The 14,227-nt window shown below is 33.1% G+C and overlaps 2 protein-coding genes across 4 annotated transcripts in view; one reads left to right on the top strand and one right to left on the bottom strand.

The window, feature by feature from the left end:
* LOC125776636 (uncharacterized) overlaps nucleotides 1-14,227 on the bottom strand; it is a 502,262-nt gene that overhangs the window by 362,202 nt on the left and 125,833 nt on the right. The gene's annotated exons all lie outside the window — the stretch shown is intronic.
* The window catches only part of LOC105228315 (homeobox protein Nkx-2.1), a 143,246-nt gene that overhangs the window by 25,057 nt on the left and 103,962 nt on the right, over nucleotides 1-14,227 (top strand). For 2 of the 3 annotated variants that reach the window (XM_049450090.1, XM_049450089.1), the window contains exon 2: nucleotides 3,705-4,172. In XM_049450090.1, coding sequence (XP_049306047.1) covers nucleotides 3,865-4,172 — 308 coding nt within the window. In that variant the 5' untranslated portion in view covers nucleotides 3,705-3,864. Of the gene's footprint in view, nucleotides 1-3,704; nucleotides 4,173-5,515; nucleotides 5,669-14,227 lie in introns of those variants that run through there. The other variant, XM_049450091.1, reaches the window with a different exon arrangement.

Below are 14,227 nucleotides of genomic sequence, written 5' to 3'. Positions count from 1 at the left end.
TAAAATAAATATGAATTTAATTATGCTCTGCCCAATCCACAAAAAGGCTGGCCCCATAATCTGCGCCAACTGAGGTGGGATAAGCCTTCTCAACATCCCATATAAGGTTCTATCAAGCATACTGTGTGAAAGATTAAAGCCCACCGTCAACAAACTGTTCCATTTGCGCTTTGGTCATGACGAATATCGCATTTGACGGAACGATGAGCTATATGAGATATACGATAACATTGATATAGTTCAACCAATTGAGAGGACGAAAACACTCCATCTTTGAAAGTATCAAGCAGTACCCGCAGAAACTAGCTTCGCTTGGAATCTCCAATTGGCGCCAAGCTGCGAAAAACAAGAACGACTGATGCGCTATCGTATATTCGGCTATAACCGCGTAAACAGTGTCTACGCCTATAAAGAAAAAGATATTAGGAGAAGACGTTTGTCATGTTTGGCTCACGGTAAATTTTATTATCAGATAGGAGTTCTAACAAAGTTTCTATAATATATCTAAAATATTTACAAATATTTTCGATAAAAAGTTCGAAATAGGAACTAGAGTTCTTGCATTCGTTGCTCACGTTATATAATTTTTGGTCATAAGATGGCACACTTTAAAAGCAGCAACTTTTTATAAATAAATAGATAAATTCTTTGGTTTTAGAAAGTGAAAGAACCAGATACATTTTTGCAATGCGACATAGGACTGTCAGAGTAATGTTACTTGCCGAATTTGACTGAAATCGGGCAGGTTATGAGTTATGGGTATGGGTTATGAGTTATATACCTTAATTCAGTGCAAAATGCCTTAGTAATAATAAAGATTTCTTGGAGGGCACATTTGCTTTAGCTGCAAGACTATGTGTGAAATTGTTTCGTCGCTGTCTCGACAATGACTGAACGATGGAGCGTAATTGTAAAAAAATGCAAACACTTCTTGAAATAAACTTAATTTGTTAGTTTAAAACGAGAAAGTTTTAGTGAAATTTATGGAGTAAAGTTGAGTGAAATTTCTTCAGAATACAGTAAAAAGTTCGTAGGTGCAGGGTAAAATTAATTGAGAAGCTTGAAGAAAATAAGGACAAGCACTAAATGTAGCTGAATTTAAAATATACGAATAAAACCCTAAGTTTTGATTATACAAAAATTTTGTAATAGGTAAAACTCCGACAATTTGTAAATATATGCATTTGTATGCATCCAGAAATGGACGAACCTCCGCCAAAAAGAAGGGTTGAACAAAAATTATTTATTATATATTCCATGTAAGTCAGTGATAAAAATTTAATTATTAGTATTATTTTTAAGAGGTTTTTGCATTAATAAGAATCTTGGTATAGTATATATCGGGATAGCAAGACAGAAACATCTCTTTCATTTATCGATCGGTTATTTTATAAAATCTATTGACTATCATGATTAACTATTATGAACTTAGAAGTGAGTTTTGGTGGCAGCGAATGCATCGATAAGATCCAACTTCTTGGTTAATTCTGCCTTTAGGCACAAAGAGTTAATGCGGAAATTCGGCATTGTGGCTAGAAAGATCGATTAAAATTGTTCAGGTGTCGAAAAAAGTTCATTTCTTATTTCAATTTTTATGAAAAGAAGTCCTTCGGTTCAGTTCAAGGCTTTACGGTGGCTTACTCATCAAATCTAAGTTTTACGGTCTCAAAAATGCAGTTGTATCCGCATTCAGTGGTTGGTTTTCGTGATTTCTTAAAAGACAACTGGTACAAAAATGGTTATGTATCACTCAGGATTTACTATTCTGCGATATTGTAGGAGTTTGGTTCCGATATGACCAGTGACATGACGATCTGGCAATATTAGTTTGCGCAGAGCATCAATAGTTTCAACAACAACAGCTGATTTTGGACGACCTTCATAAAATCCTTCTAGGAGTGATCTACGACCTCGATTTGATTCTATGATGATCGATAAACCCTGGTCCTAGATGGATCTTCATCCCCAAAAATTTAATTAGGTTCATCGATGCACTGTTGTTAAGATAATCCATGTCGAAATTTTTAAAAACTAATCGCGTGAAAATATTCGCGATTTAATTTCATTTTTAAGCCGAGATGAATATTTTATGTAACTGTAAGCAACACGCTCTTATGTCAGGCAGTTCTGAATTGTCAGTTTGCAACACTTGAATTAAATTTTTTACATGTACAAAGGCTATTTCCGTGTCTTCTTTTTTCTAGCTGACTGTAGATTAGTGTCAACATGCTCTAAATTCAATGTAAGAGTTTCGCATTTATTATAAATTATTTTTAACTGTTCATGCAGAATTCCACAAATCCAAAAGTAGGCTTTCGATACATCTTACTTCAAGGTCGATGGTGGCATTGAACTCTTGAAGAACGAAGTTGCTTTCAATGACTGACTGAAGAGTTTTAAACTATGAACCATCAAAAAGCACTTAATTTTGCTAAACAATGTGAAAATTACATCAATGTCGCGACATGTATCCGCCGTTAGTTTGATTTTTTTTCAACGACTTTCAAAGCGTTTATCAATCCATAAATTTCTTGACAATCTCGTAGTAAAAAAACAGCGAAGTGAATTGAATTAAACGTTTTGTAGTGAATATATAATATGATAAAATGATTTGCATAATATGCACAACATATATAATGTACATATATATTTTTAATAGTCTGTATATGTTTTATTGTAGCTATAGTTTCTCTTAAATACTATGCATAAATAAATAAAGCTCGACTGTCGCTTATAGAGGTATAGATAAGTAGAAGTCGTGAGAGGTCCCATGGGGGAAAAACGACTCTCTCTTACAGAGGTTTCTCGCTAATAGAGGTTTTGGGAGCTCAAAATGAAGAGCCCTGGCTATTTCTCACTTATAGAGTTTTCTCACTTATCCTGTTCTCATTTTCCCAGGTTTGACTGTATACATAATTTTGAACGCCACCAAAACAAGTTATTGCTCGCATTGTGCGTGTCGACTCTTCAAATCTCCAAATTCAGCGTGTGGCCACCACAATGCGAAATTACAGCTCATATTACTACCATTATCATGGCCCTGCCCTCGGCAACCTTCATAAGGAAATTCGTAATTCTCTAATCATTTGCAAATTAAAATGGCAATAGCTTTGCTGGATTTTTCGTGATAATCTACAAAAGCGTGAAAACGTTTCTTTATAAGGAACCACAACATTTATATTTTATAAACTATTTACTTAATTTTTTGGAAAATACCCTTCGAGAAATCCAATTGGTAGGTAGATACCTCTCCAAGTATACACAAATGATTAAAGCTACATACAAGTAATTCAAAAATTTTGATACTGTGTCGAAATGAAAAAATTTGTCTGTAAACACAAAAAAATGTATTGTAGGAAAAAGTTTGAATGTAAAATTTGAACTGAAACACCCATATATAAAGTAACCGATATTTGAATTATATTATTAAATTACCAAGCAGCCGTTTTCTAATATTGTGAATCGAGTTTGAATTTTTAATTAGGTCTTTAAGAGTTTAAATTGTGTTTTTAAAATATAAAATAAATTAGATCACAGATTAAAATACAACTCAGACCAAAAATCACACAAAATCAATGATCTCAATATTTCTTAACTCTGTTTAGAATTTTATAGGCGTATATCCTAACATTGCTATGTTATATACATATATGTATAATAAAAAAATATATATACAAACATAATCAGAGTTATTAATTTTTCAGAAAATGCCTTGACTACGAAATATATAAAGCTTTATGTATATCGCGCATGCAATAATCATTAATAAAGACATTACCAAGCTGATCAGAATTGAATGCAGAATAAACCAAAATAGTTCATATTGACAACGTGCCCAGGGTTATTCATGGCGTCAAGTTGGTTATGAACTCATCTTCAAAGATATTATCTTCAGGGGAAATAACCCATCAACATGAGCTGGAACAACATTTATTGAAGCACACTATTTCTTCGGGGCTTTCCCCACTCCCCAATTCGGCGCCTACAACTACGTTGATTCACCAGCATAATTTTTCTAATATTCATCATATGCAAAGTTTGCCAAATCAACAATCTAGCGTCATATTTAACAGCACGCATTCCACGCCATTTAGCGTAACAGATATTTTAAGTCCAATTGAGGACTCATATCGGAAGCTGGAGTTGAATTGCAGTCCACCGTCACCCTTTAGGTAAATATGACATTAAATAATACATGTTTTACTAAAGATACGTACAGCTGAGTTCTAAATAATAATAGTGCTAAAAAGTCATTAAATGACAGCATGAAAATTTGTTGTTAAAAAAAAATAAAATGTTTCATATCTAGTTTAGAAAAGTAACTTTTTATACTCTTGCAACTTACAGGATTTAAAGCCAGGGAAATACCTTAAGGTGTAATTCTCAATATTGGAATCCAAGTAATTTTATGTATACATATACTATACATTGACCGACATATTCGGTGTTTTAGAAAAAAACGAAGATCATTATATCTGATACCTGATTTTATCTATTAACTACAAATTATCATGCCACATCTAAACGAATGTGTCCTGGGTTTCCCTAAGGTGCCTCAGGTGCCGAATGTACGCAAATTGTGACATTTATCCACTAAGATATGTACATTGTTAAGAGTAAAACGCACTCTCCTTTTCATTTACAGAACTCACATATTGGTCAACATCTACGGTATAAAGTCACCCGGAATTTCGAAAATGTTTATATTGTGTAGGTGCTCAGGAAAGTATTGACCCGATTAAATCCATATTTGGAATACTGAGTTACTATCGTCAGCAAAGGATCCTCTGAATTTAAAATGAATATTCCATACATTGAATCAACTGTAGGCACTGAGGTCAACTATTTATCTCAATGAAAATAAAAAAAAACGTGCTTACTAATAATAATAAATCCGGGTAAAAACTTTACCCAACACCTATATAATTAATAAAAGAATTTTCGAACAACCCGCTGACTTTACTCCATATAGATTAGTAGAATAGGATCCATCGCTACTACCTCGTTTACCCAGGAACTAGTAAAATAGTACCCAATATTAGATATCGACAAGTATACATATGTAGAGTACTTACATAGGAAGTTACACATATAAGGGTCGGTGAAAAAGTACCATGCTAAGGGCCTTTATGTACGAGAAATTACCAATTATAATTATAAAATAATAACAATTGCGATGGTTAAATTCAATTTAACCTTTATTTTAATTTATTTCTTGTTGAGAAAAACTAAACTTATTCTAAAACATTACTTCTTTTCTGAGTATATTTTAATTTTGTTGTAACTGCAGCTTTCACACTGACGCTTCTTCCACGGACTGAACTTATTGCATCTGGGTAAAAAAAAAATATGTATATAAAATTTATATCAGTTTGAAATCAATAATATTTGCAGATTAAAATAAGTTCATTCAAATTGCAAGGCAGCTTCAATTTTAGCCTGTGTGACTTTTTGCTCAGCTAAATATGTATTAATACTTACATATGTATATATGTATGCCTTACATTTAAGTATACATTTATCATTATCATTAAAACATGCTCACATACATTTCATCAATGACAATGTCGAATTTTTCAAGGGCCACTTTCGTTTCGACTACAAATAAAAAAAGACTGAATTTAAATGATAATTAACACACTCACCTCGTGAGGAAATAACTTCTTCGGTAAGTAACATATTCTCAGTTTCACCATATTTGGAGCCGAATTTTTTATCTATAAATTAAGAGATTAAATACTGAATTTGTTTTAGCTATTTTAAATATTTTTTTCCTAACTTACCGGTGTTAGAAAACTCCAGTCGCTTAGTATTCCTATCTGGGCTGTCTGACATATTTTCTTTCAATTATTGTATAAAAAGGCTTGTTATAATATAAGAATGTTACATATTTTTAATATTTGTTGTGTTTTATTTGACCATCACAAGCTAATAGCTAAATCATGGACAAATAAAACGCACTTAGCTTATTTTATATATTCGCTTAAAAATAAATTTCTTGGCAATGTGCACAAGAACAATCAGCTGAATGTTTGAAAATTTAAATTAGTAAACAGAATATTAATATACAATACAAATATGTATATTTATTTTATTTATTTGAGGTATAGAATATAAAAAACTGAAAACAAGTGTTCGTATTTGTCTTAACTTTAACTTAATACTCATCCAAAAAATCTGTAATTGCCAACTACTGTTTTTTGAAAAACATAGAGATTGCGAATGTTAAATAGCGATGAACTGGCAATGTCTCTGGTTCAATAAACAAGCTATGATAGCTTATGAAATAAATAATAATTATATTGTCTAAGTCTTCCATTTGATATTCTGCCTTTAGGAAGCAATTACCCGATACATCTCGCATGCTCATTTGTCTGACGGCGGGTAGGATGCAGGTCGCAATTTCTATCGGAAACAAAAAATTCAAAAATATTCATATTTTTTAATAATTTATTTTCTAGTTAAACTAAAAAAATTCCAAAAAAAGTGTAAAATTTTAGAAATTTTTTAAAAATTGAAAAAAAGTGGTTTGTGACCAAAAAAATGTTTCTTTACGTTGTTTAATATGTTCAAACTTGACTTTTCTTAGTTTTTTTTAGTTTAAATGGAAGATATTTTAATGAAAAAAATAATAAACTTTGCCCCAATTCCATACAACGTTGAGTTTTTTTTCTATCCTGCTTGGAAAATATTTCGAATTCCCATCTAAAACTTTGAGGGCATATTCTTAGATTATGTTTAAAGAGACTTAAGCAAAAAAAAAAAAAAAAATAATCCATTTTTTGAAGTTTCTAAAGCAGGCTCCCCCCTTAATAAAATTGTGATTGCTCCGCTGTCTCGTCTCAAATGCAATGCTGCTAAACAAATTATCAACCGGTAAACACAGCTGCGCTTAAACATTACCAAAAAGGAAATACAACAAACGGCTCTTGCATTATAATTGTTTTTGTAAATTCAGAAACGCGTTTTTTAAAGACGCGTAAGCTAAGAGCGATCTAAGTTTTGTTTTCAACTCTGTCTATGCCCTTTATACAATATAACAAAAACAAATGCGATGCTTGACCGTTACTTTTCGCTTACGATTTCATGCGCATTATTTTTTGCACGGCGTTTCGGCCTTCGCTTAACATAAGGTCAGTAAGGTAAGTATTCATGTAGTAAGCACTTAGAGTAAGGCCAGCAAAACTTCAATGATACGATTCTAATACATGCACTAGTATTATTTTGAACACAACTGTATATTGAAAATGGTTTCGTCTCTAATAAATTACTGAACTCCACCTACAAATTACAATACTAAACTTGTAAATATAAAAAAATCTCTACTGGCAAAAAACGGCATTCTAGTTATTAGATTGCAAAAAGTGGAACAGTTAAAATCAATAACCTTAGAAAATCTAATCAAATTAGAATGTTACATCCTTAAGTTTAAAGCCAATCTAGGAAAAATATTAAACCATCGATTTTTTTAAATCTCAAATTAGATTCAAAGCGTGGAAATTAAAAAAGAGTTTTTCTTGTAATTATTCGAACAAACATTTTGACATTTGCCCTTTACGTGCAAATTGTTTTTATGTAAATATCATATATATTAGTATGTTCTCATGGTAAAAAACGACTTTGTTTGCAAATTTATTTTTTAATTTTATTTGGATCTTTTATACATTATTGAACATACTTTTGACAATCTAGAATAATTTTTTTTGTAACTTTTTTAGTTTATAAATTTTAGACGCTTTTTTCTCAAAACTACTTTTTCAAAGTCCGTGCTCACTGTCATTTTAAAACTACTTGACCGATTTATTTCAAATTCTACTCAACTCAACCCAATACCTGTTTAGTATTTTTTTTTTGTTTACATTAATGGTGTTTTCTACCCAGAAAATGGCGAAATTTTTTGATGAAAAATAGCAGTTTTCGCTTTAAATGGCAGCCAAAAATTTTTAAATGAAAACAGAGAACTTTGGGGGGAGGATTTGATTATAATTTGACTAATTTTTACCGGTTTTTATTTTCGGATAATTTCCAGTCGATTTGTGGTGAACACCGCAAAGTGTTTTTTGTTTTCAAGACGTTTTGGGAGCAGCTCTGTTAGCGAGGGAAATACTTTAAGGCGTAAAGCCAATCATATAGAGTAAAGTCAGCTGGATGTTCGAAAACGCGCTCTTTTATTTTTATTGGGATAACTGATACATATTGGCCGATACATATGTATATACGGTATAAGGTCACCTCGAAGTTCGAAAATTATTTTATAAAGTATATGGGGGCTAAATACTTCCCGTATTGATCCGATTCAACCAATTATTGATATACAGACCCTTAATTTACAGACCCGGCATTCTAGTTATTAGATTGCAAAAAGTGAAACAGTTAAGACATACAGGTTTTTTTATTTCTAAACCTTTCCCGATTCACAACAAACAACCTCTTAAAATTTCATCAATATCAGTTCAGCCGTTCTCTTAGCGTTACTAACGAACAAACATTCATTCGTTTGTATGAGAAAAAGAAAAGGGCGGTTTTTAGGGGTTTTCCGGCAATCATTAAAATTTTTTTCTCCGCAGAATCCATCCCTGAACCTCAACGAACATTTTAAAAAAAGAATTATCAAATTTGGTTCAGTCGTATGAAAGTTATAAGCGTACATACATTTTGGCGATTCATTTTTATTTATATATGTAGATAGATAGATAACTCTATTCAGTAAAACCGAACAATTTTGATTTAAATTGTGACGAAAAAAATTAAATTTACTCTTAAAAAAGTACTTAATTATGTGCGCATAGTTTTAATGGAAAGAAATGCAAAATTGATAAAAAAAAACTCTCCGAAATGAAAACACTTAAATGCGATGCCAACGTTACTTGTGTAAAGGTTGTAACATAAAAAAATTATATATTTTTTTAAATTATAATAAAGTACTGAATGACTTAATTATATGAGCACAAGTGTATACTGCATAAAACGGTTTTCGTTTTTCCTACAAGCCTTATGACGAATATGGCATTCGTTGAGTGAGTTATATAGATATTTATATTAAGCAAGGAAAGGCTAAGTTCGAGAGCAACCGAACATTTTATACTCTTGCAACTTGCACTATTCGCTACCATTATTAATGTAAAGTTTTATCCCGTTATATTAATTGCTTCTTGATTTGTGTACTGGAAATTTAACGAATCAAGTGGAATTTAAAGTGGTATATGGGGAGTAGGCGTGGTCCGATTTCGCTCATTTTCACAACGTGACATAAAAATATAAAAAATTACAACATACCAAATTTGGAGAGTCGATTCGGCGCAATTCACAGCAACTCGGACTGATATGTGGAAGAACTCGGCGCATTTTACGTCAGCCATGAGGCCTATTTTTGGCTCAATGGTTATGTAAATAAGCAAAATTTCCATTTTTAGGACGAAGAGCACCCTGAAGAAACTCAAAAGCTGCCATTTTTTCCAGGAAAAGCAACGGTTTGGCGTGGTTTGTGGGTCTTTTGTATCATCGATCCGTATTTCTTCAAAAATGTTACTGGTGAGAACGTAACCGTCAATGGCGACCGTTATGGAGCCATAATAACCAACTATTTGATGTTTGAAATTGAAGCTTGCGATCACGGCCCCACTTCCTACATACTATCACATTAATCAATAAATTTATTGAGAGAGCATTTCGGTGGACTAATAATTTACATTTTGGACTAATCGGTTAGCCGCTAAGATCGTGTGATATTACACTGCTAGACCTTTTCCTGCGAGGACATGTAAAATCTTAATTCTATGCGGACAAATCCGCTTCAATTCAGGCTTTGGAGCAAAACATCACACGCGTCATTTGCCAGCTACCAGCTGAAATGCTACAGCAAGTCATCGAAAACTGAACTCAATTGATGGACTATTTGAGACATAGGCACGGCCAGCATTTGAAAGAAATAATTTTGAAAAAATAAATGCCAAAGCATAAATTTGAAGTTTCTGCGTTTTGTCTTTAAAAAATTAGGAAACTTCGAAATGGATCACCCTTTAGTATACTGATTTCCACGATTTCCACCTGCCTTTAAACCGTTTCTTCTTCCTTGGCTTAAACCACATTTACCTAATGTAATGTATATCGATTCTCTAGTTGACGCTTTTTCCAGTAAGGCAATGTATTAATTGAGCCCGTAGATTGAGTTTATATAACATATGGATTATTTTAAAGAAACGCGGTTAAAATATATTAATAAAACTACGTGTGTACATTAGGACGGGTCGAATTTTTTTCGCATAAAGCGGCTAGCAAAAGCGAAAACAACAGAAAATTCTAAGAAAGTTTTCCCAAGAAACCATCGGTCTAAAATTAATTCCCTGTTCGCGCAGAGCGACTTTAGATTTTGAGGTCATACTTATTAAATTATACTCAAAAACTTATAGTTTTAAAAATAACAGCATGCCATGCAATTAATGCAATAATAGCAGGCTTTTGTAACTTATTTGTTTTTTCACGTGGCTGAGCAAAAACAACAAAAAAAGCAATCGTACGGTACTCTTACCACACAAGTGGTCTGCGTTGAATAAACAATAGTGTATTCTAAATATCTAATCATTCCCGAATTCGATGCGATTGCTGTTGACCTACAATTAACACTGGCGCCAACTAGTCTTGATCCAACTTTTTTTCCCTGGCTCAACAAATATGGTTGTTGAATCAGAGGTGATGTTTGCTATGCCAACTGCAAGAGAGTCAAGTTCGTCGAAAAAAAATTAATACCAAAAGGTACGATACACCTCATTTCGCTATGACATGTGATAGGTTTGGAATCGGTAATAGGGTTGCTTCTTTTTTGGCCACATGGATTTTCAAAGGTATTGACTATCTTTAAAGTGGGGAACCAATAATTATGGACAAATCTAAAGTTTCACGTGAAAGAAAGAAATGTATGGCTTCTCTTCGAAGAAAGCAACGGATCTCCTTCTCCTTTGATGGCAGAAAAAACAACTCTCTGACGAGCGATGAAGAAAATGGAAGATATCATCCGAGAATGGTAAAAGAAACACATTTACTGGTTCTTAAAGAGCCTGAGAGCATATTGTTGGTTTACGTAAAAGTCGACGCCGAGGACGCTAAAACAAAACAGAGGCAATTGTGCGAATTCCTTATAGAAAAAAATATGTCCCTTGGGAGACTGATTGGAATTTGCTGAGATGGAGAAGCAACAAACACAGGTTCTGAAAATGGAACATTAAGGAGTTTCGAAGTCATGTTGAATAGACCATTGCACTGGTTTGTTTGTTAATTACACTTTAATGAACTTCCACTTCGTCACTTGTTCTCCGTATATTTTAAAGAGCCTAACATGTAAATTTTGATCTGAGCTAAATAAATAAAATCTTTCTGTAGGCTGTACCCGACTTTGAGGCCATTTTGTTGGGAGATATGCCTCCACCCATTCATGAAAAAACGCTCTCGACTGACGTTCAGTACTTGTATCGAATGGCAAATGTAGTTTGTGATGGTTTCTGCCCCGAAAATTTAGCCAGTATGAAACCGGGACAAATTGTGCACTCTCGATGGCTAACAAAGGCAAGCAGACTCTTATGTTTATACGTGACAACTAGTTCACCATCAGCGAATATAAAAACTTTGGCAACTTACATAATGAAAGTTTACGCACCGATGTACTTTAACATTAAGTTCTACAACTCACTTGTATACGGCAGTCTCTTGTTTTTTAAATTTATATAGTCCACGCGATATTTACCACAAACGCTGCGAGAAATTGTTAACACTGCAATCCAAAATAATTCATACTTCGCTCATCCTGAAAATATCTTACTGGCAATGCTTTATGATAAGAGAAAAGATGTTCGCGAAAGAGCCATAAAAAAGATACTACATTATCGTGATAAAGTTTGTGATACGACTAATTTAAGGGTTTATGATAAAAAGCACGCAATAAATTTTGAATGCTCAGACTACTTTGATCTGGTTGACCTAGATGATGACAGAGTTTTGTCTGAGCCTCCATTCTCAGCAAACATTCCATACGAACACTTGTTGCAGTTTATTGAGTCTGATGATCCGCCGCTTCCTGACCCAGGGATTCCATGTCATACCCAAGCAACTGAGCCTTGTGTACAGCTTCTGACAACAGTTTCCCGACGCGCTATTGCAAGGAATGGAGACGATATCATGGCCGTAACTATAGAAAGTCGTACTACAACTAGACTTTAAAACCTAAAGCAACTAAAACTAGAAAAGATTCCCAGTCATCAGCAAAAAAATCAATGCCTGTAACTTACATTACAAAATCATTTAATTTTTTGAAAACTTAATTACAATAATGAAATTTTATTTTCGATCCACCGTATTTTCCACAATTTTAGAATTTAAAAAAAAAATATGGGAATATTCGTATGCTGCATACATAGAAGCACAAACTTTCGTTATAATTGAAGAAACCAAGCACAATTTTCCGGATCGCTTCTTGTGAAAGTATAGGTTTTTGAGTACAATTTAATAAGTATGACCTCAAACTCTAAAGTCGTTCTGCTCTAACTGGGAATTAATTTTAGACCCATGGTTTCTTGGCAAAGCTTTATTCGAATTATCTGTAGTTTTCGTTTTTGCTAGCCGCTTTGTTGGTTTTTTTCCACCCATACAAATCGACCCGGCCTAGTGTACATAACCTTCAATATAATTTAATAAGATACCAGATTTTATTCTTATCCAATCACGTTCCGCGAATAATAAATATTGAATTCTTTCGCTATATTTTTATACTCTTGCAATCAGTTGCTTCAGAGTATTATAGTTATGTTCACCAAACGCTTGTACGTATCACCTAAACCTAATCTAATAGATTTAGGGTTATATTTATACTCGTATATATATAAATAATAAGGGTGACGAGAAAGCTGAAATCCGGTTGACTGTCAGTCTGTCCGTCCGTCCGTCCATGCAAGCTGTAACTTGAGTAAAAATTGTAAATACCTTAACGAAACTTGGTATGTAGGTTCCTTGGTACAAAAACAATTTCGAGATCGCTGATGGGTGTAATCGGACCACTGCCACGCTCACATAACTAAGCATTAAATTAAGATATAAAGCTGTAATTTTGTACAGAGGATTGCAGTAGCAAACGTGCAAATTTTTTTAAGGTAGTAGTCTGGTAACTTATGCCTATTTTCATGACTTCTTTGGAGGGTGGTTTTTTTTATAGGAAAATAAAATTGAATTGTCTTGAATATTTAGAGTGTTTTTATTTACATATTGAAAATATAAAAAAAAAAAATATTTGAAAAAAATTAATTCTTTATTACTAATATTATTGTCACTCGAAGTTGGAACCTCAAAAAATGCACGTGGGTGGCCCGTGTGATTTCGGCCCTTGATGTTATCTGAAATCAAATATTCTTGATTATTCTTAGTCTATAGACATGTCAATTTGGTCGGAACTACTTAAGATAAATTTTAATGGTAAATAACAAAATGGCGGACTTTGAAAAAAATTCCTTTTATTTTAGCAAAGAAAGGGTTGTAAAATAAAAAGTTAGGGGTGAAAAAAATTCTCTTTGGTACCGACGAGAACTATAAGAGTGTAAAATGGCCTGAAAAAAAAGTTAGGATACGGGCCGACCAGAAAAACAATGTTTTGAGAAAAACGCGTTTAAAGTTCGGCCGACCTTAAAAGTTGGACTGAGAGGCGCTCTATCAAACTCGTTATAACTCCCGAAATATTTCGAATTTCTGTCCATATTCTCAAGACATTGTACTTTCAAATTAGACAAAAAAAATTTCGAATTTTTGAACCCAAGTTACCAGACTATTACCTTAAAAAGTAAGGCTGCTCCAGCCAACTAACAAGTTTATTATACATATCTCATAAACCACTTAAGCTACAACAACTAAATTTGTTGAGTACGAACATTATAAGAATTTCTACCAACAGTGTGGAAATGGATGAAATCGGAGGATAAACCCGCTTTTCTCATATAACGGTACCGTTAAAAACTACTAACAGCGTGATAGATCAATCATTAAATACGCCAGAGACTTTAAATTTTACCACCGGGATGGTATGAGAGAGCTTTATAGAAGCCTGTGCGAAAATTTGACATATATAGGGCGCGGCACCACCCAATTTTTGGTAAAATTCCATATCTCGATTTCAACAAAATTTAGTACAGGACATTATTACATTATAACTTCACATTGGAAAAATGGATGAAATCGGACAAAAACTATGCCT

This window comes from Bactrocera dorsalis, chromosome 2 (assembly GCF_023373825.1).
Source record: "Bactrocera dorsalis isolate Fly_Bdor chromosome 2, ASM2337382v1, whole genome shotgun sequence".
NCBI classification, from domain to species: Eukaryota; Metazoa; Arthropoda; class Insecta; order Diptera; family Tephritidae; genus Bactrocera; species Bactrocera dorsalis.
Note: the sequence above shows the minus strand (reverse complement) of the source record. Positions and strands in the feature narration are given on the sequence as shown.